General features: G+C 29.5%; 2 protein-coding genes across 2 annotated transcripts; both read right to left on the bottom strand.

Moving 5' to 3' along the window:
- Positions 1 to 264: 264 nt before the first annotated feature.
- On the bottom strand, positions 265 to 5,677 carry LOC129906864 (uncharacterized). The gene is made up of 3 exons (XM_055982819.1): positions 5,041 to 5,677; positions 967 to 1,014; positions 265 to 904 (listed from the first exon to the last, which is right to left on the bottom strand). Exons 1-3 carry the CDS (start codon positions 5,375 to 5,377, stop codon positions 420 to 422), a joined length of 870 nt encoding a protein of 289 aa, XP_055838794.1. The 5' UTR covers positions 5,378 to 5,677; the 3' UTR covers positions 265 to 419.
- Positions 5,678 to 10,665: 4,988 nt separating this feature from the next.
- LOC129905629 (uncharacterized) lies at positions 10,666 to 12,118 on the bottom strand. Its single transcript, XM_055981157.1, has 3 exons — positions 12,103 to 12,118; positions 11,345 to 11,935; positions 10,666 to 11,276 (listed from the first exon to the last, which is right to left on the bottom strand). The coding sequence occupies exons 2-3, from the start codon at positions 11,631 to 11,633 to the stop codon at positions 10,765 to 10,767; spliced, it is 801 nt and encodes a 266-aa protein (XP_055837132.1). The 5' UTR covers positions 11,634 to 11,935; positions 12,103 to 12,118; the 3' UTR covers positions 10,666 to 10,764.
- Between the last annotated feature and the right edge of the window lie 10,256 nt (positions 12,119 to 22,374).

The raw sequence follows: 22,374 nt of genomic DNA, 5'->3' as shown, positions 1-22,374 counted from the left end.
GATGACCGGCAGTGTATCAGTGTGGAAATGTTATATCGAATTAAAATTTATTTTCTTCGAATTTCACTGCCTATCGTTTCGTTTAAATCCCTTTTAGGGAATTTGACAAAAAGATAATGAACTATTCGAGAATTGATAATCGCTTGTAGAGCATACTCAACAAATTAAGGAAAATTTTGTAAAAATATGCATTTTCTTTTGTAAAAATGTTTATTTTTTTTTTTTAATTTCTTAAGTAATACTTATTTTTAAACTTATCCAAAACTTATGTCTAAAATTTTAAGAACATTATAATAATAATAGTTTCGTTTTCATTAATGAATACTGTGATAAAGACTAGGAGAAAACAATGATTAAATTTTGTATGTATTGTTTATAAGGAAGGTATACAACCGTTTTAAATAATAAGTTATTGGTTCTTATACCAATGGGCTTTGACTTTCTATATGACTTGGTGTTGTGAGTGAAGGTTTGCCTTTTCTTTTTTCTTGAAACCGTCTTACTTGGTGCATTGTAGTCCGTTCCTTATTGTCTTTGATTCCATGTTTACGTTTTAAAATCTTCAACTTGTATAAACTTATTTTTTCCTTAGCTCGAGAAAGATCTTCTTGAGCTTTTAACATTTTTGCTTCAGAAATTAGAACACAACGTTCTAATTCTTCAAGTGACATTTTTTCATATTCAACATCCTCTTTACTAACATTGATAATTTTTGATTCTGATTGTAGTTCAATTGGATTGTTATCAATGTTCCATTGTGGTGTACCTGATATATCGGAAACACTTGCTATATCATCTTCATCTTTGGATAATCTGAAGTCAGGTTCAATTTTTATTTCAGTTATATCTGAAGGATCAAGTATTGGATTTGGTGAATTTGTTATTAGTTTATCTGATGAATTATCTACAAAAGAATAAAGATTTTAAAATAAGTAGAGTACACAATTAAAAAAAAAAAAGACTTACGCTTATATTCGGGATGGAAATCTATGTCTGCGTCTTCATTTTCATCAACTAAAAAAAAAAAGAAATGTTTGAATAGGTAAAATACTTAGTTTTAACTTGATTACGAAAAGCGAATTTACTATTAGGGACTTTTAAAAGAAACTGATAAAAACTCATGTTGGTTTTTTCTCGCTAGCGCAATTAATTTGTATACAAATAGTTTCTTAAACCAAAATCAAAGCTTTTTGCACAATTTGTACAAGTTTTCATTGCAGGAAAACATAAAAAAATAGGTTTGAAATTTTTCACTTTCCAGGCCAATGCAGTTAAGGCTATATCATTTAAGTTCTGTAAAAAGATAAGAGATATCGGCTCTCTTTGGCTTACGATTCTTATATACAAGCTTATCAGCGGTGAAAAAATTCCTAATTAGTGGATAAAAAGTTACTTTCTGTCAATCTTCAAGGGGAAGAATAAGCGAAATCGGGGTTAAGCTAAGTAATTATCGCTAAGCGAATTCTGGATGGCCATCTGGAATAATCGGCCCTAAAGGCTTGTACAAATCAGATAGTTTCTGCTTGTCGGAAGCACATCTCGAAACATGAATCACATGCAATCGAAGAATTTGCGGCTGCAACGCGAATACCTCACTTAAATCGAATTATATGCCTGTCTGATGAATAGTGCAGGTTTGTTTCGGGAAACTCAAAGAATCGAGATTTTGGGAACCAGAATAGAAAAACATGGTTATTCGTAACAGGATTTGCATATTGTGGTAGTTGATTTTGAAAAACATTTTATAGATTATCACGAGATCAAAAATTCATACGCGGATGATATTGGACATAAATGAGAATCTAAAAAAAGAATGTAAGATGTCCTGTGGGAGTCATCGAGGAGTTTCACGGGAATTGTTCGCCTAGAATTTACATATGGTTCATAATTTTGAACAATGTACAAATACAAAATCTATGAGTAAAATGGCGACAGCTGAAGATAAAATGTTTCAAATGACAGCAGGGCATGAAAAATAGTAACATTTTATAATTAGGAAAAAGAGTAACAGGTGGGATTTATTGCAATCAAAAACTTCTTTAGAGGCAGAAAACTCTTTATCAAGAGTTAACAAGTGTTTGCGAACTTAACTCCTAAATCGATATTCACCTAGCCAAACTTTTCCTCAAGTTTTAAGTAAAAATAAACGCTTAAACGTGGTTGACTCAATGTCGCTCGCATACGTTACGCAACATATGTATCTAATTTATGGTAACTTTATTTGTTAAACTGGACGCTTCATTACATAGAAGGAATAATCTTAAATTATTTCTAATTGTTCAAATCGATCTAAAAACTGTTACGGCACTTTAAATCTATCTAAACACCAAAAAAACATGCAAAAATTTCATATACGAAATAATGGAAAGCTCCAGCAGGAGTAAGAAAGCTTGAACGAAAATCTGAAGAAGTCCTTGCGTGGAATATACCGTTTGGATAAAAGACAGCACAACCGACTACGCTGGAGGTCTTTTTACGTAATACGAAACAAGCGGCAAGTAAACGATACTAAAGTAACCGATAGCAACCTCAAAGAGCCATTATGTTAAATGAAAAAGTCGTTATGCCAAACCAAAATTTTTAATAATCGTTTAACAAAAAAGGGACCCTGGTACTGGTACGGACATATACAAAGAAGTCCTGATAACCCAGTTTCAAAAAGCTCAATCAATGCAACACAATCGCGAAAAAGAGGTAGGAAATGCAAATGAAACGACATCTTACTTCTTAGTTCTCAGACATTATGAGTTATAGAGGAAAACACTAATCGCTTACCGCAACCTGAATATAGAATTCTATTATCATTAAATTTAAAAAAATCAAAAAATATTTGGAATTTTCTGGCAGATTTGAAGACCTAGACAGTGTTGCCAGGACCGGCTATTTATAGCCAAACCGGCTCCTTCAAGTTTTCTCCGGCTCCTTCAAATTCTAATTTCGATTTATCAAAATTTGGCTCCTTAAGTTTTCAATTTGGCGATTTTTGGCTCCTTTAAAATTAAAAACTTTTATAATAAAAGAACTTGATTATTATGATCATCCCTTAAAAGTCTTCGAAGTAGAACTAAACTTCTTCGAAGTAGAATCTGACGTCTTGCTGAAAAGCGCAATTGTTAATGTACCTACTTCCATTTTCATTCATATATGAGGCGTTCAGAATTATAATGGGTCAAGTCCACTTCTCTTTAGGTGAGATGTTTTAAGGTCTTAAAAATTAAGGGTTTCGTTTTATGTCAAATAAAATAAAAGAAAGAGTATCGATCTGTGAAACATTTATTTCAAAAGTTCCTTTAGTTTCTGAGAAAAAGCTTCTCAAAGTTCAGAATAATGCACAAATTTCAAATGGACTTGACCCATTATTATTCTGAACGCCTCATATTTTGTTTCCACTTTTCAACAATGTATATTTGTTTTGTAATTTATTACTAAAATAAAAATTAAAGAATCTAACTTAGAGTCTGATAAATTATTTTTTTTCTATTTTGTGTTTATGTTATCATATGAATATATAAGTTAAGGGGTTATATCTAGTTGTAATTTTGAAAAAAAATCAAATATTTTTTTTGCATATATTTAAGAATATTGTTCGAAAAATTGATACGGCTACTAGTTACGGAGAAATTAGTGTATTTGTGAATACGATTTAACTTATGTCGTTTTCGATTGGTTTCACTCATTCTGAAATCCAATAAAACAGTTTGAATCCATTCCACTCAATTTTGTTTTTTTGTGCTTGTATAAAATTTCAAATGTCAAATATTTGTATTATTTTTTTTTTCTTGCAAACGAAAAACATTGAAAAATTATAATTTTGAAGACTACGCTTAAGAAGATGATGATATCAATTGTTCCATGGCATTTATTTATCCGTTTTTGTTTTGTAATTAATTTCAATTTCAAAAAATAATAAATTCTTGAATGAAAAACCAAAAATTTTGACGGAGTTTTTTTTTTGACATGTGAGTGTTCATGTATTAGTGCTTCTTGAGTGGGTTCTGAATTGAAATCGAGAAGAGAATTTCTCTTCTGAGAAGCGTTCTAGCTGTCATTTCAAAGCCAATAAAACGGTTTCAGAGGCTTCTGAATGATTCCGGACGCTTCCGGAGAGCCAATCGAAAACGACATTAGTTTACATGGTTCCCACAATTTTTTAAAGCGTTTTTCTCGAAACGGTGTTTTCAAAGTCGGTGAGCAAAATTTCTCCTAAACGGCTGAACCGATCGGCTTGAAATTAGTACACGATCTTCTTAGATACTTTTGCCAGGTAATGAACGAAGGAATAATTTTTCTGACTATAATTCGATTTTTTAAGTCACTTTAAAGTGACAAATTTCCTGGTAAAAAGCAATTTTTTACTTTGGGATGCCGCCATTTTGTCAAAAATCCAAATTTTGACTATTCCTTCGTTCATTACCTGAATTCATCTATTTCTAAAACCGAATCTTTTGGTTTTCTTTATTTTAAATAATTTGGTTCAGAGATACATATCTTGCTCACAGCCAGACACCTTTTTGAAAAAGTCCTCTAGGAGATCTACTACAAAAATAACGGAACTCAATATCTTTGTAAATACATCGCGAATTCTTAAAATATACATTAAATTCGCTATATGTTTATTTATTGTCTGTATTTTTTTTAATAGAAAGCCACTTCACAAAAAATTCACGAAAAAGCACGATTTTTCGCACTCACAACTAGATATAACCCCTTAATTTGAAGTTAGAAAAAATGATAAAAAAAAACAAAAAAAAAATGGTAGGTACAAAATACATTATTATGAGTTTTTATGAACAATTTTTGAAATTTTTGAGCGATTTTTGGCTCCAAGACTTCTAAAATTCGGCTCCTCGCCTCTAAAATTCTCTGGCAACACTGGACCTAGACTTAAAAAAATAAATGATCAGACATCAGAGATAACGCCCCTCCAAATATAAAAAAAAATCAAAATCCAAAATTTAGTAGTTAGAGCCTTTACGAGGTTGTGGTTATACAGTACAACGTTAAACTCATTAATACTTCATTTTTAATTATCAAACTTACCATTGCATTCCCAGTGTGAACTACTTTTTCCTGTCCATAAATTCAAGAACAATATTTCCCAATCGTGAAATTCTAAACTTTTGTCGCCATGCAAACTTTTAGAATTCTTTTCCTTTAATCTAGCTTTTAAATTGTTGAGTTTCCTTGAAATTTGTTTAACTGATAAATTTGTTTTGCACATTTCGTTAAATCTCATGGTCAAACAATTACGTGAATATTCTTGTTTGGCAAGTTCATTTCTGGATGTTGGTCTACGAAACATATTTCGATAATTTGATAAAAGTTGAACAAAAATTGCATTTTCTGATTGTCTGGTAAGACTGCCGTCGATACTCATTTTCGTGGTAGTATTTTTAATACTTTATTCAGTACAATAAGTATTTATACAAACAACGGCAACACTAACACATTTGATAAGCAACAAACAATGCTACTTTTTATTTTGTCTTATTGATAAGAATGCTTAACTACTTTTAAGTTCGAAGTATATGAATGCAAAGTGAGGTTTTTTTTTTTAAACTGAGTCTTTTATATTTTATTATAATTATTGCAAAATGCAGTAAAATGCGAGAGGAATTTTCCTACTAACCTAGTATGTAGTACTTGAAAGAACTTACTGAAGTTAGAATTTTCAAGTATCGAGCAAACAAACACTTGAGATTTGAGTTCGTCATACTTGTATTCGCTCTCAAGTATGTTGGGGAAGTAGACACAACATCAAACATGTCGATTAATCAAGAAGGTGCAGCTGTTAACAGTGGGCTACAAAAACAAATAAATACAAAATTTGGCGTCTAATTCAGTGTTGCTGAGTAGGTATTCTTTTGTGTGGAACGAAAATTTCGTTCGATAACACTGGTTAACATAATTAAACTTTTTATTTGTTGCCGAAACAAAAATATACTTTTCTGAAGGTTTTCGGTGTGCTGAACTCGAACCTGAAGTCAACAAAAATTAATCAGCTCCCGTTTTTGAAATATTACCGTTAGAAAATGCAGTACTTCGGACCTTATTCTTTTATATAAGGAAAATTTTTTGAGCATATTTAGTAACGGTTTTCATAAGTACTATTTACCACCTTTTTAAATCTGTTTAAATCTTTCCGATATCTTTTTTACTGCCCGAGATATCCTAAGTTGTTTGGTATTTTTATAAATGTTATAACGTCATTATCTTCTTTATGATATATGAAGCCAAACCCACTTACTTCAGTTTGAGATATCTCGGGCAATATAAAAGATATTGAAAAGATTTAAACAGGTGTCGGAAGATGGAAAACAGTTCTTATAGAAACCGTTACTAAATATGCTCAAACAGTTTTCTTTATACAAAAGAATAAGGCCCGAAGAATTCAAAAAAACGTATTTTTGCATTTTCTAACGGTAATACCTCAAAAACAGGAGCTGATTAGTTGTTTCTGACTTCTGATTCGAGTTCAGCACACCAAAAACCTTCAGAAAAGTATATTTTTGTTTCGGCAACAAAACCCTTGTAAACCAGTGTAATCGATACCAATTAAAAAGTTAAGATGTGTTAGGAGAAAATGCAAACGATTGATAATGAAAGCCTTATAAATTAAAAATGATTCCTTTTTTTAATTGATACGATGAAATTGGTGCGAACCCCACAGGCGGATCACTAGTGTGAAGCAGTTACGTGGGATAGTTATGATCCCCTCGACATCGAGATCATAACAGCGCCGAGAAAAAGGAAGAAGAAGAAGACGATGAAATTGGTGCCAAAATAAATCAAAGCGTTATTTGTGTCGAATTTCACATACAAAAATCGAATTTGAGGCGAGTTTATGGTGTTTAACAGGATTTAATGAAATTAACAATTATAAGCACTAGAAGGTGATAATCCCTTTGACATTTCTTTTTCAAATAGTAAAATTTTTTAAATAGTAAAGAAGTATAATTTCAAAATCCCCTAATATTCGTTTTTTTTTCTTATTTAGGTCTTTTAACCTACGAATCTTCTTAATTGCCACCTCGCCATAGTGTTCGTTTTCTAAAGATATACTTTAGCTCCCTCCAGCTTTTCTTAATTTGAGCTGACATTTTTTTGACTGTTCTTCGCCATGAGGTTCTCGGTATTTCAAAACTTCTGCACTCTTGAGTGAGTCGCTTCCAAGTTCCAATGCATTGTTTGGTTTGCAATGAAATATTTGCCTTTTCGTAGCGTCTGCCCAATCCACTGCCACTTTCACCTTTGTATATTAGATTCTAGCTAAAAACCCATTTTTAGTTTTAAAATAATAAAATTAGTTCCTGTTGTAGAGTCGTATTTAAATATTTCTGTTTTTCATTTTAAACATAAAGCCCATTATGTAGATCAAGCTTAATTTTAACTTTCATAAAAAATGGTTTCAAAATTTAACCAAACTAGGTAAATCAGCGTGATCTGCGCAAGATACTTAAAAAGAAATCGATTATAAGCGTACCGTCATGTATACAGAACGTTTTATTTGGATTTCAAAATTCTTAGTACAACGTTAAAGAATTATGAGTCGAGTATATTTTGCTATGAAATGGTCAAACTACACCCACATTATTCTGTTAGTTTAAGAACGAGACACAACACTCAACGATGCATCCTCTTCTTGGATTTCATAACATCATAATTGAATCGTTTATTTTTTAAACATAATATAATGTCCATTTTTGATCAAAAAAAGTTTCTGACAACATATTTTTTGTATATAAGAAGTTTAATCTTTACTTTAAGTAGGTATATATTAATTAAGTTTTGATATCATAAGAATGGATAAAAGCATCCTTTTGTGGATTTAACAAAAAACATTCAAAATGAAAAATGCATTTAACAGCGTTTGCATCTCTGGCCTCATCTACAAGCTAATGAAACTGGGCTAATGAAACGGACTATGAATTCGTTTTCATCTACCAAAAAAACATAAAACTGACATAGCCTTACTCTCAGGTCGGAACTTTTTCTTGTGGCTGTGTAATTAAAAAATTTCTTGCAATCGTCTATGTACAGGTTTTTAGTTAGAGATCAGGACTATGAAAAGTCATTGCCGGAGTACCACAAGTTTATTTTATACTATTTTTCATTTAAATACATTTTTTCATATCATATTTTTCTCCTTTTCACATAACGTAGGTACACGATTGAGCCCTGTTTTCATACCTTGTTCAAAAATCATATTACTATATTATTTGAACATACTGAGAGGTATTGCTCTTTACAGTTCCGTATCTTTGGTTTGAAAAATCGTATAATCTTCAAATCAAATTATACTAAACTAATGGAAATTTGATGCTGTACAACTTTTATGTGAAGAAGAATTATGTAACTATAATTGGGATTGAGAAAAATTCAAAAAACCGAAAAAACAAAACGACATTGCCTCAAAAGTACTGCCTTCGTAGATCTTTCCTGTACTATCTCAGTTATTTTTTCGCGTATGGTGTTGCCCTTTTATAGCAAAATATGCGCGTCCATCTTCATATAGAAATATTAAATTTAATATTTTATTTTGTAATACCCCGTTCTTAGCCCACAACTTTGAAAATGTTCACGAGTCATGACTGTGGGAGAGAATCGGGTTTTAAACCGCAATTTCTTAAATAAAGTCAAAGCAAAATGTTTCCGTTGTGCAAAAATTGTCCTGTGGAAAGCCAGCATGAGTTTCCATGGTTTAAATTTTCAACTCAAAATTTGTTGGCTAATGTAAAGATATAAACTAGTTTTCTAACTTAAAATTAAAAACTGTTTATTAGCTGTTAGTGGAGTAACTAAAGCTCAAAAATTGGCAATATTAGGGAACCCGGCCAAACAGCTTAGATTTTGATGATCTTTTTTTTCAAACGTCGGTAATTAAAAATACTTTAAAGTCTATAGATTAAAAATTGCCGGTGTTGCCGTTTTGATTTTTTAAATTTAATTGAAGATTTTTGTGAACAAAAACAAATTTTTTTCAAAAATTTTTCTTAAATTTCATAAATTAATTGATGCCAAAAGATTGTCTATTAAATTCAAGGAACAAAAATATATGGGAGTGAGGGACAATCTTCCATAGTTCAAGCGATAGATGCAATTTTCTTATTAATTGACTTCAAACACAAAAAAAAATATTTGAACACAACGGCAACACCTAAAATATTCAAATATACATTTTTTAAAAGCTAGAAGCTTAGTCATATATGTAAAATTAAAATTAAGTTAATTGAATGAACGACTTTTGAAAGAATGGTAATTGAACTCAGATTTTTGAAAAAAAAAATTATTGAAAAAATTTTAACATGTCGTTTTTTAAACTTGGTCGTAATATAAAATGCATTTATTTTCAAATTTTTTTGGCCGCATTTATTATGATTTCAAATTATAAAAGGAAATGTCAATACCTATGTATTACGGTTTATGAAAAAAAATTAAAAAGTATTTCATTTTCGAAGAACTTTTTTTAATAAAAGTTTTGAAAAAAATGTAACTTATTTTTTTTTAAAGTTCAACATCTAAACATAAAATTATTTTTTATTCATTTAATAACCCTTACTGTTGAAAGTTAAATAGCAAAAATTAAAAGTTTCTATTTACCACAGTCTTTGAGAAAATTAATTATTTCAATGCAAAAATTCAGTTTTAATAAAAAAAAAACCATTAAAATTTAAGTAATTTTTCATTTTTTTTTTTCAAAAGTGTGTATATTTTACCTTTTTTGCTTCGAAATTCAACTGATAATATTTATGGCCAAAATTTTTTTTTAAATAAATTCATATTTTATTAGAAAAAGTTTGGAAAAAAGTCATTTTAAATTTTTCTAATAACATTTTTTTTTTTAATTCTGAGTTTGAGGACCATTTTTTCAAAAAGTCTTGATCAAATTTAGTGGATTTAAATTTAAGAGATAAGAATGAGCTTCTGGCTTTTTAAAAATGTATTTTAAAATATTGTAGGTGTTGCCGTTGTTTTCAAAATATTTTTTTTTGTGTTTGAGGTCAGAATGTTAGAAAATTGCATTTATCGCTTAAACGATGGAAGATTGTCCCTTACTGCCTTTTATATATTTTCCTTAAATTACCTAGAGAATCTTTTGCTATCATTTGTTTTATGAAATTTAAGCAAAAAAAATGGTTTTGTTAAAAAAAAATTAATTTTAATTTTAAAAAACAATACGGCAACACCGGAAATTTTTAATCTATAGACCTTAAAGTATTTTTAATTACCTACGTTTAAAAAAAAATCGTCAAAATCAGAGCTGTTCGCCCGGGTTCCCTAATAATTAGCTTTAGTTACTCTACTATGTATTTTATTTTCCTCGTGCTCCACAGCAGTTCATTGTTTTAATTAGCTTTATAACTAAAGCAGGATTTTGTTTTGTTATTGTTTCGCAAATAAATACGTTAAGGGCCAGTTGTACAAATATTTAATCCGTGGTTCAGCAACTTTTATCTTCTAAATTCGGTGGTAAAATTGATTTTTAGCACTGGTTCTAAGTCCATATATAGGTTAAAATAGCTAAATCCATCCTTGAACCAAAGTTGATCCACTGCTAATCCGCCGAAATCGGGGATTTAAATTCCTGATCCGAGGCTGAACCACGTTTGTACAACTGGCCCTTAGGTATCTAATCTGGATCATGATGAAAATAAAACACAGCTATTGTTGAACAGAAATCATTTTACTTAAAAATGTTTATTGGTTGTATATAAGTAAACTTAGATTAGACTTATAAATACATAGTTGTTATTTGTTTGAGTATCAATCTTTATCAATTTGTCGTCTTAAGTGTTCTTCCTCTATCAATCTTATGTTCTCCTTAGCTCTTCTATGGGCTTCTTGAGCATCAAGTAATTCCAATTTTGATACCAAAAGTGCTCGTTTCAGTTCATAAACGGACATAGCTTGATAGTCTATTGTTCTTACTGGAGGCAATGGACTGTCTTTTGATGTAGACTCAAAAGAATCACTCGCCATAATTTTAGGAATTTTAAAACCATTGAGAGTGGTGGGAGAAGGTGTACTCTCAATCAAGTCAGTTTGGTGACTTAAACTCTTTTCAGGAATATTGACAATAGTGAATTCCGATGGACATCCAACTGAATCAACTTTGTCACCACTTGGCGACAGTTCAGAACCAGGCACATCGACAATAGAATCTTTTGTGTTTTTAGGTTCACCATTTTCCTCATGAACATCCATTATCTCAATTTCATTCTCTTTTTTTATATAAAGATGTGTTCTAAGTAATTCTTTTATGAAATTTTTAACTTCTATACAAAAAAAATAAGATAACCAATAGAAACCTTCAAATTGTTAATTTCGAAAAAAAAAAACTTACGATTTGTATCAGTTTTTTTATTGTTTTCAGTAAAAATATCAAAAAACAACTTTTGCCAATCATATGGCCGAAAGGAGTCTTCATTTTTTTTCAATTCATCAACTAAATGAAAACCTTTTAATTTTAAGCCCAATTGTTGATTATATGCTTTTAGAATAGAATCACGTAGTTTGAGTAAACGAATTGCATCGTGTTCTTTCGATTCAGTTTCATAATATTTTAATAATAATTTTAGATAAATATCATCTTTACTATCAATTTCTTCCATTATAGTTTTTGATTCGTTCATTGAAATTAATTTGGGAACAATTGAAAGTTCTTTTTATATTGATTTTTTATTTATTTAATAATCAATTTCTTAAATGTTGTCAATGATTAATTTGGAAACATAAAAATTAAAGCATTTTAAAATGCAGTCAACAAAAAATATCGACAAGTGAAAAAATAAAATAACAGCCGGCAAACATGAACACAACGTCAATTTGAAAAGAGGTTCGATTCGAACATGCAACTTGTACAGCGGTTCCTTAAATTGTTTTGGGATGGAAATCTTAAGCAGCAAACAGAATGGAGCGAATCCATTCTAGCTGGCTGAAAAAAAGCAGAATTATAAGATTGAGTTGAATTTTTTTAAAGATAGAATTTATATTCTAAGATCTTTCCACCCTACTTACGATTTTGCTTCTATAATGCTTTAAAGAAGCAACAATTGCATCTGAAAAGCTTTATAGTACCAAAATTGTTTGTAGGGCAGTTACCACGTTTTTATGACCGATTTAAAGATCGAATTGAATCTGAATTGAAATTTCGATCCAGGTACATGACTATATACCAGATCGAGGAATCGAATTAAAATAGAATCGAAAACACAATTTTTCTTTTCAATTTACAGTAAAATAGAAAAATCTAACCAAAAGCAAAGTGCAAGTAAAACTAGATATCATAATACATACATACAGTGAATTTGCAAATAAGAAGACAATCACACACAATTTCCACCATAAATTATATCTCGAGTATTCAATTCGTTAGGTATATGTATATGCATATTTTCGATTCGATTCAGCTCCCCGAGTCGGATCGGATCGACAAATCCGGATTCAATTCGATCCAGGTATATATAGACCTTAATCCTGATTCAATTCGGATTCAAATCGTCATGCGTCATACAAACGGGGCAAGTGATGATTTTTCTTTATTGATGTGTGAAGGTAATCGAGAAAAGAAAAAATAACATCAAATTCTATGGCCTTGAGCTGAGGAATAGAAACGATTTGGTTTCCTGTTTCGACTAGAGTCCAAATGAAATAATTTCGAAAATTACCTATACATTTCAGCTGGATTTAACTGCGGGGAGCTCCCAAAAGTAACAATAAAAATTCACCTTCCTTTTGAAGCTAAAATGCTATTGGTTTCTATAATGTTCTAATAGGAGCATTGAAAAAACTCTCTAAAAAGATATTATAATGATGTTTAAAAGTGTTTGCAACTATATAAAACTGGACAAAACTCCTTAAAAACTTCTAACCAAACGAAAAATTATGCTTCTATAAAGCCTTACTAATGCTGTACACATGTAGCATATTAAAATAGGTTAAATTTTGGTAAAAATAAAAAAATGTAAAAATGACAAAATAAACATAAAAAAGACAACATATAATGTAATACATTATACATACGGGTTTTGCCGTATTTATTGGAATTTCAATATTTTTTTTCCTGAAGTTTTCGGGCAAATGTTGGTTCCGATTTTTGAAGCTTAAGTTTTACGCGTGTCAATAATAACTCTCCTATACAACACACGGTGGAAAAAAAGCAACCTCTGATGTAATTCATTAAATTCATTGATATTTTATTACTTTATTTCCTTCATTGCTTTTGATTTCCATTTGAAACAGTTTCTTTTTGTCAGATCTGATCGTTGCAGAATTATACCTATTACCAAGGCAAGATTTTTTTTACTAAACATGTTTTTATTCTTTTTTCGTTATTCGTTAAAAATCCGTGAAGCGATTTATTTCAAAGTTTTGAATTTTCAGGTTTCAAAAAGGAAAAATTGCTTATTTACAACCAAAATTAGTAGTAACGAGCCGAGCATACAACAATGTGAAAAGCCTAATTTTCTCAAAAACGACCGAATCGAGTTTTTATAAATACAGAATTTAATTTAATATTAAAACCATGCAAATTTTCAAAAAAATAAATTTTTTGATTTTAAAATTAATTTTTTTTTTTGAAAATCAATTTTTCTATTTTTTTTTTTTTTATTTTATTTTTTCTTCAGAATGGTATGTTAATTTTTTTTGAAAAGTTTGTAATGTATAATTTATGTACTTCACCATACAAAAATAATTTTTTAATAGCTCTAATGAATGAAAAAAAATCACTTAAAAAAAGTGTACATGGCAGAATTTTTTTTTAAATAAATTTAGATTCAGTGAAGTCAATTTTTGATAATTTCAAAAAATTATTATTTGAAGGAGAAAAAAAAGATACATTTTACAGACCAGTGTTATTGCAAACTCCAGATCAATTAAAATTAATGCTAAAAAATTGTCATATAAATGCAGAAAGAACTTGACCTCATTTGGCATCCATTGGATTTGGACTGATGCCTTCCAGACTTTACTATCTTCTCTTTCTTTTTATAGAGCTAGAGTAAACAAAAAATTCGAAAATAGAATTAATTTATTATTAATTTAAAGTCTGGTAGGTATTGTTGTTCATTTTCGATAATCTCCTGTACTTGACTACATACCTACAGGTATAGAAATGTATAATAATGCAGCTTCTAGCTTGATAACAGTTTGTAAAGTGCAGACTTTTCGTTCAGAAATTAATTTTTTTGCTAGAAAAAATAAAAATTCTGTATGTGGCTTTCTTATCAAATTTCCTAGATAATCGATCAATGTGTCAATTATATTGAATGGAAAATTTGGTCTGAACTAGTTCATTAACCATGTAAAAAAAGAAAAAAAAAATGGGGAATGTAAAACAATAACAATTAAATAACCTTTGACTCCGCAGTAAATCATACAACAAATGTGTATATTTATTGGGAACAGTTGTAAACAAATTTGTGTCACAACAAACTCTTGAAAAATCAAGGTCTAGAGGTTTAGTACAACATTTGTCATTCTTCCATTCTTGTAATAACTCTGTAGAAATGGAGAGAAAAAGATATACTCTAGAAGTTTTGTCAATTGATTTGACTTTGTACTCAAAATGGTTAGGTATACCTAACTAAAACTTGGACTTGTTAATTATTTTGTTGTTATTTAACTTGCTTTGCATTTAATAGTGCAGTAACAGTATACATCAGACATCAAACTGTATCTATCTAATCTCCACTAACTTCTGACTGAACAAGTTGTACTATTAAGATTGAAATAATTATTCAATTTTGGCAAAATCCGAAGTCAAAAATTTTCTATCAGCTCGTGTTTACGAGATATTCCAGTTATAAAATCTTAGTAATCGATTTTTTGCTACAAATTGTAATGTTTTATTCCGGGTTCACAATAAAACTTATTTCGTTTATTTAATTCCCACTTATCTTTCCGTTCAAATTAAAACACACTTTATTATAACTCAATTTACTTTTATTATTTGCTCAAACAATCGCACTTTTAAATCAGGCGCAGGGACATAAGTCCCCGGGACACAAGTCCCGAATTTTTTTTTCGGGACTAATGTCCCGCTTTACTGGGTCACAAGTCCCGAATCCAATTCGGGAATTATGTCCCACCCTACTAAGACAGAAGTCCTGAATTTTTTAGTCGAAAATGGGACATAAGTCCCGAATAAAGTGAAAACTATTTTATATACATACATTTTTTACTATAAATGTTCATATAGGTACTAATTAATCCATAACATTATTTTTTGGTGCCATGAAATACGCCCAAGTGAAATAAGGAAGTATTTCGCGAATTGGTATAATTTTAATTTTCAAAAGAGAAATAAAGCCATTTTTCAACATTTGGCTTTCTCTTTCGCGTCAATTTATTTTCAAAAAAAAAAAATAAAAAAAAAGTGCCTCGTTTCGGTTTATTAAAGCGAAATAATACCATTATGATTTTTAAATCATTCTTACTTATCAAAGAATAAGTTTTATATAAAATTTGTCTTACTCCAGTTTGCTCCAAGGAAACAAAATATAACTCAAACTTCAAAGAGAATATTTTGCCAGTTTAATGTTTGTTCCAAAGATATGCTTGTGTTCTAACTCGATAAACGCGAAGCGGAAAAAAATTTCTCAGATTTGAATCTCTTTAATTTGCACAACCCAAACGCGGAGCGGAAAAAATTTTGTCCACGGGATTCTCCCGGGATTCTCCCGTGGGCAAAATTTTTTCCGCTCCGCGTTTGGGTTGTGCAAATTAAAGAGATTCAAATCTGAGAAATTTTTTTCCGCTTCACCCTGGTAAGTACTCATATCGGTTATCACAAATATCAATTATTAAACTTTCACTTTATACATTTGTTTATATTTTGTCACGATGCAATTTCGACTTACCAATAAATTTGCAAGCTTTGCTTTTGTTTTCCAACAGCTTGTAACCGTACCTTACATCGGAGTTGGTACTACGAAAAAAAATCGTGAGAACAATATCGGTTCTATTATTTCGTCAGCTGTAGTCTTTAATAGTCTCTATAGATATATTTATACAAAAAAAAACGTGGGACATAAGTCCCGAAAATTTTTTTCGGGACTAATGTCTCAGTAAGGTGGGACATAATTCCCGAATTGGATTCGGGACTTGTGACCCAGTAAAGTGGGACATTAGTCCCGAAAAAAAAATTCGGGACTAATGTCCCGGGGACTTATGTCCCTGCGCCTTAAATCACTAGGGTCAATGTGGGTAAATGTAAACAGGGGTAAATGAGAACATGGCTCATAACAAGCTTCATTTAAATATCTTTGATGCATACATAAGTACAAATCGCGGACGCATGTATCTTTTAACTTATACGTCAATCTCATTGCTGTCAATAGAGAATTCATTCGACGAGCGTATTTTCCGTGAAAGATAATTTTTTAAAGTGTCAAACAAGTCGTTAGTCTTTCAGAAAAATTAAATATTTTTGCAGATTCAATTAAGTCAGTATAATTTGCATATACTTTTTAGTTTTAAATTTTGATGTAGATTCTATGTGAAAAAAACAAATTTTAAAATACAGGACATTTATGTGGATTTGCATGTGTTTACATTTACCCCAGAATATTTTTCATAATGGGTAAATGTAAACAACGTATTCTGGGGGTAAATATAAACATATATTTTTGCTGAAATTATTGGTTTTAATAAAAATAAAGTATTTTTAGTCAATTACTATTGGTAAAGTGCCGCGGAGTCACATTTTAAAGTACCAACAACATCATTTTCAGTGTATGATGTTGCAAAATCGGTCTTTGAGGTAAAAAAAAAAATATGAGGTTCAGAGCTGCTCAGGATGCATATTGGGTGCCTATATAAAGAATCAAAGGAAGAAAACAAAAACTTTTATTGGAATTTGAAAAAGTTTTTGTCAAATACCTTCTTGAACGTTTTTCAAGTCGTTATCCAAATGATAAAGGAGAAATTCTAAATTTTAAACCACCGTTTACATTTACCCTGAATTTGTAAAAAAACACAAATATGGTGGGGTATTTGTAAACATGTCATATTTGACAGTTATTTAAACAATTTGGAAAATATTTGTTCATATTTATAGAGAAGAATTGCCATCATTTCATATTTGCATTTGAAGATACCATTTAAGTTGTTCCGTTAAAACATATTAAAATCTAAAGTCAGAAGAAAAAAAAGACATGAAATTGTTTACATTTACCCACATTGGCCCTATTCTACTACTAACAATTTAAAACACTTTATTTCACTTTGTACTATACTCTTTCACTTTCAAAATTAAAACTGTCCGGTCGGTGTCCACACTGTCCTTTTATAACGGAATTTCGAGATTCGAGAATGTCTTCGAAGGTTCTCGTCTTTGCTTCTCGAAACTTCCTTTCCAGGAGGGGGAGCTTCATATTTCCAGTCCAGTGGGATATTTTGGGATATTCAGCCTTCAAGGGATATTCAGCAGTCGAATTTCTTAGGGATGTGTTCAGAGGGTAGTTTCTTAATTATTAAAGGTGCGTTCACATTTCTACCTTTGGTGTACTAGGTAGTGTGTTCAGACATTTATCTTAAAAAGAATTTGTTACAATATTTTCATCTTCGGTCTCCCAATTTTTTGTTTTTGTTTATTTTTTCTGCTCTGCTATTTTCTATAATTAATGAAAGAAATAAAAAAAGAAATTTGATTTATATTACCAAAAAAAAAATCAACAAACCGCATTTGTTATCTTTGTCTGTAAGTTCTTTTTTTTTTGTCTGCTGTCAGTTCTTTTTTTTTTTGTCCGCTGAATTGTTGCTGAATTCCTCAAAACGTTTGTTTGGTTATTTTGTTTGGAGTTGAATGTTTTCATTTTCAGGTTTTTGGTGAGTTTAATCAAAAACTTGTGTTTTACGAAAACTTGTGGTTTAAGAAAAATGTATGGAAAAACTTGTGTTTTTGATATAGGTTTTTAGGGTTTTTCGCAAAAACCACGTTTTTGGCTTGGTGTGAAAAGGCTATTAGTACCTGTGTCACCCAAACTAGAGCTGCTAGAAAAAAAAACTGAGGGCAGTTTTGAAATCAGCCAAATTATTAAAAAACGGTTAAGAAACTTCATAAAACATAAAAATCCAACACTTTTCTTCTGTTTGGAACTATTATTCTTTTCAGTTTACTCGCAAAACTACACACATCCTTTAGTATATCATAATACTCCTAAAGTACTCCTTTAAAATTGTCAGCCGACATCCCTGATACATGCATCCTGTTGTTTGCTAGCCTTGGCCTTGGACTTGATAGATATGGAATAGTAAAGGAAGTGGACGGATGCATTTTGGTTGCAGTATTTGCTTTGTGTTCATTTATTTTTTAAATAGTTTATGAACAAAAACAGAATTTCTTATACATATTTAAATAAAATAGTAACAAACAAAATTTAAAAAATATTGTTATGAAAAGTAAAGTGTTACACAAAGTTCTATTTCTTTTATAAAAATTGATTGTATGTGAGCTGTCTAAACCGCAAAAAGGATGTATATTTACATAATACCGTTAAAATGTGTTTCAAAAAATAAAGTTTTCATTCGAAAAAAAAGTAATCCTATTCCCGACAAATGTTGAGCGGCAGAATCCTACCGTTATTTTTTTTTTATATACATATGGAATTCGGATTTCCTTTCTAAGGATTCCCTGGAGGGCTCAACTATGAAGTAAGAAAAGTATAAAAAAATCGATTCAGCGCACTACTTGTTTTGGATTGAGGTATTCATAAGAAACAGATAAGAAGAATATTGAAGGGGGAAGGCCTTTATGATTTATGTCATCATCATAATATTGTTGTGGTTTTAAATGTCAAGCTTGCTTCTGATAACGATTAAATAATTCGCGAACTTATTAAGCAAATAATAAAATTAGTAAAAACTTACATTTTATATTTTTCCCTTTTTTAATAATAATAATAATTATTTTCTGTTCAAATTCAATTAATGGCCTTGAACCATTAGTTAGCAGTTGTTGATATAAATATACAATTCTATTGCAGATTTATTTTTTTTTTTAGAAAATTTATTTATTCAAATATGACTGTCAGTTTAAGATTCCTCATTGCCACATCCGAGACAAAAAAAAAAGAACATTGATAGCAAACAATCGATGTCTAATCCAAACAAATTTTTTTTTTGGTTTGAGATAATTCCAACAGTTACCAGTTGAAGCTGGCCAAATTTAGATTATATTCGTTCGAATTCTAATAAATTACCATATAATCGCTCTTTCGATAGGGAAGAATTTTAACAACAATAATCAAGTGCGATAATAATCAGATCATCTTCATGTCACATGCGTAACTTGTGCGTAATTTATTTATTATTAGTTAATCAATAAAAATATTAGAAGGATTATTCATTGATAAGAATTTTTTTTTGTTCAATGAAAAAATATTGTTTTTTTTTTGCTAATTTTATTATAATTAGTATTTTCCAAACCAATTTGGATTTGTAATTACATTTTTATTGATAACGTAAAAAAATGTACAAGTTTGACGAACAAGGAACCAATGATAGAAATAGGTTGTCAAGTTAAAGTTATTTTATACTGTACATTATATTCGTTATTGATGTTTTTTTATAATATTAATTATTTTTTTAAAAACTAACCTAATTTATTTAAAATTTAAAAATAAACTGAGCGAAGCTTTATTGGAGTAGAGATTTACAAAACTTACATATTTCAAGAAAAAAATGAGATAAGAGAAATGGTTTCGCAAAAAACTTTGAGCTTATTTCGGAGTTCGGACCTAAGATGATTGATTTACTCCATTTGCAAAAGGATTTACTCTATTTTTCGATTTGAATAAGAAAAAAACGAATTCCAATTTTTTAACGATTTTATAAGTTTAGTATCTGAAAATTTTAGAATGTCATTCTATATAGGTACTTATTTCGACTTCTATATTTTTGCAGATTTAAATACTTTTGTCTTAACAAATGAAAATTTCAAATGTTTTAAATTTATAAACAATGATTTCATTTTAAATAAAGGTCGATATCGAAAATACAGGTTTGTTTCTCATTATTGTAAGTGTTGGCAAAATAAGGATTTTTATTCAAATTGAAAGGAAGTTGGCAACGAAAAACATTCACACAGAAATTGGTATAGAATTTTTAATTAGACATACCTAAATAAAATTTATAGAGCATTTAGTTTCTTTTTAGTGCGCTCCAAAAACCAAAGTTTCTATGCTGAAAATCAAGATTTGTACTTAATTTCAAATCAAAATATTAAAAAAGAAAAATTTAACTTCCTGAATCTAAATCTGGGTTTCAAAAAAATTCTAGCACGTACCACTTTTCACAGATTGTAAACCAACTCAATACCAACCTGTATACTAAAAATCATTCTGTTACAATTACCCTGTAAAAATCTATTCTTACTGGGCTAAGTAGTTTGTAGAATATAACCCTTTTAGATTCGGTTGACCTTATACAAAGGAAAAAAAAAAAAACTTTTATTCTTATTTAGCTCAAATTTGGTGTATTTCTTCAAACATGACCCCAAATTTTTCCTTATTCATTTAACTCACATTTTGAAATACTGATTGACAAAAAGATCAAAGCTTCAAATTTGTCCCAGGAATGGTTTTTCATGTGCTAAGTTCGAATCCGAAATCGGAAAAAATCTATCACGTCAGGATTTTGAGATAGATGCGTCACAAAAACAAGTTTAAAAAATAAAAAGATAAAAAAATTAGAATATCCCAAAAACGAAAGCTGATCGAAATTTTAAAAATTCGGATTCGAAATCAGTGTGTCATTACATCGTCAGATCAGTTTTTTTTTATGGTATACAAAACGAAGTAACAACCGTAACAAATTAAGTTGAAAAAGATTAGATACTTTAGCGTTTTCTTATGGTTTTTGAATTTCTTAGAAATATTTCAATTTTTGTCTTGTTTGTATTTAATGTAAGCGAATGTGTAGAACAGCATAGGTATATTTTAAGTTTAATTAAATTTTAATTAAGTTTCGTAAAATTTAATTAAACTTAAAATAATTGATACCCGCGAAAAGCATAACTTAAAATCGTAGCATTGTTTTTTTTTTTTTTGAAAAATGGTTAAAAAAAATTATTTATAGGAAAAATAAAAAAAAACCCTGTTACTATTTACAAAAACAAATTTCTAAAACTTTTTTGGAATATAAGAAACTAAATAAAATATTTCGTTTGAAGGTCAAAAGCATTAAATTTTTTTTTTTTTAATTTTTAAGAACAAAATTACATTTTTAATAAAATTGAATAAAAATTATTCTTCTACATAAGAAACTTTAACCATTCTAAGCATTTTTTTCCACAAGTACAAATATTTGCAACCCAGTCGTGCATTTTATTTTATCAGAATTTTTTTTACAAAATATTCCAAGTCATATAAAGGTTTTGTGTTCTATGATTTTTAAATTGTGTTTTTTTTTTTAAGAAAAGTGATTTGCTAAAGATTGTATCCTCCTAATAAACAAATAAGTATTTACTTACTTTATTAAGGACTAGTTTGTTCACACTCGATTATCTTTTAATCAAGGATTATTCAAAGGAATATCCATGATTAAAGGATAATCGAGTGTGAACATGAACAAACTAAGGTCTAAAGATGTCCTGAAATTAAATTTAAACGTTATTTTTATTTTTGACAAATATTGTGAAAAGGTATGTATATTAATTTAGAAAGCTGTTAAAACACTTTAAAATTTTATACCACCTAATTAATTACCTGCAGTAATTTAATTAATTAGTGAAGAATAAAGAAGATATGAAATTCATTTACAATCATAATTTAATTGGATTCTATAAATCACCACCCCAAGAGCGTAAGAAAAAAAATCTATTATGATTTAGGTATATAGTTTTATTATATACAATAATCATTCTTATCGCTTATTAAAAATGGCCCCATTAGTTGACAAGGCTCTTTAAAGTTTCAAATTATGAAAACAAACAAAACCTGTAATAACCCATTACTTACCAGTTATTATACCTTTTTATGAATTAGATGAACAAACAAATAAATAATATTAATGTACAGAGAGGTATGGCTAAGTAAATATTGCTACTCGAAACTTGGTTGTTGTGGTGATAAAATCTAAAAGCTAATCCCCCCTCCCCAACTGCTTCTTCTTCTTTCACAATAATTACCACTCGAGTAAACATTTGAACGTTATGTTTCCTGCATTGCGATCGTATATTTTGTTTCGACTATTTCCCAGCTCATTCCGCTTACACCTCTCATATTGATCATTGTGTTTATATCAGCTTACTATCATGCAATTTTTCAGTGCCTATAGGTCTAGGCTAAGCATTTTTTAAACAACAATATAAACTCAATGTTCCACAATATCATAACGTTTCTCTCTGCTATAGATCGAAATAATGATCCA

Source organism: Episyrphus balteatus, chromosome 1 (assembly GCF_945859705.1).
Source record: "Episyrphus balteatus chromosome 1, idEpiBalt1.1, whole genome shotgun sequence".
Classification (NCBI taxonomy): domain Eukaryota; kingdom Metazoa; phylum Arthropoda; class Insecta; order Diptera; family Syrphidae; genus Episyrphus; species Episyrphus balteatus.
This window is presented reverse-complemented; position numbering and strand designations above follow the sequence as displayed.

Excerpts from the sequence above, each read along its gene's own strand:
- LOC129906864 (XM_055982819.1), bottom strand. The coding sequence starts at position 5,377 with ATGAGTATCGACGGCAGTCTTACCAGACAATCAGAAAATGCAATTTTT. Across the intron at positions 1,015-5,040 it reads TTCACACTGGGAATGCAATG|TTGATGAAAATGAAGACGCA; the intron begins GTAAGTTTGATA and ends TTTTTTTTTTAG. Across the intron at positions 905-966 it reads TTTCCATCCCGAATATAAGC|ATAATTCATCAGATAAACTA; the intron begins GTAAGTCTTTTT and ends ATTCTTTTGTAG.
- LOC129905629 (XM_055981157.1), bottom strand. The coding sequence starts at position 11,633 with ATGAACGAATCAAAAACTATAATGGAAGAAATTGATAGTAAAGATGAT. Across the intron at positions 11,277-11,344 it reads TAAAAAAACTGATACAAATC|AAGTTAAAAATTTCATAAAA; the intron begins GTAAGTTTTTTT and ends TTTTTTGTATAG.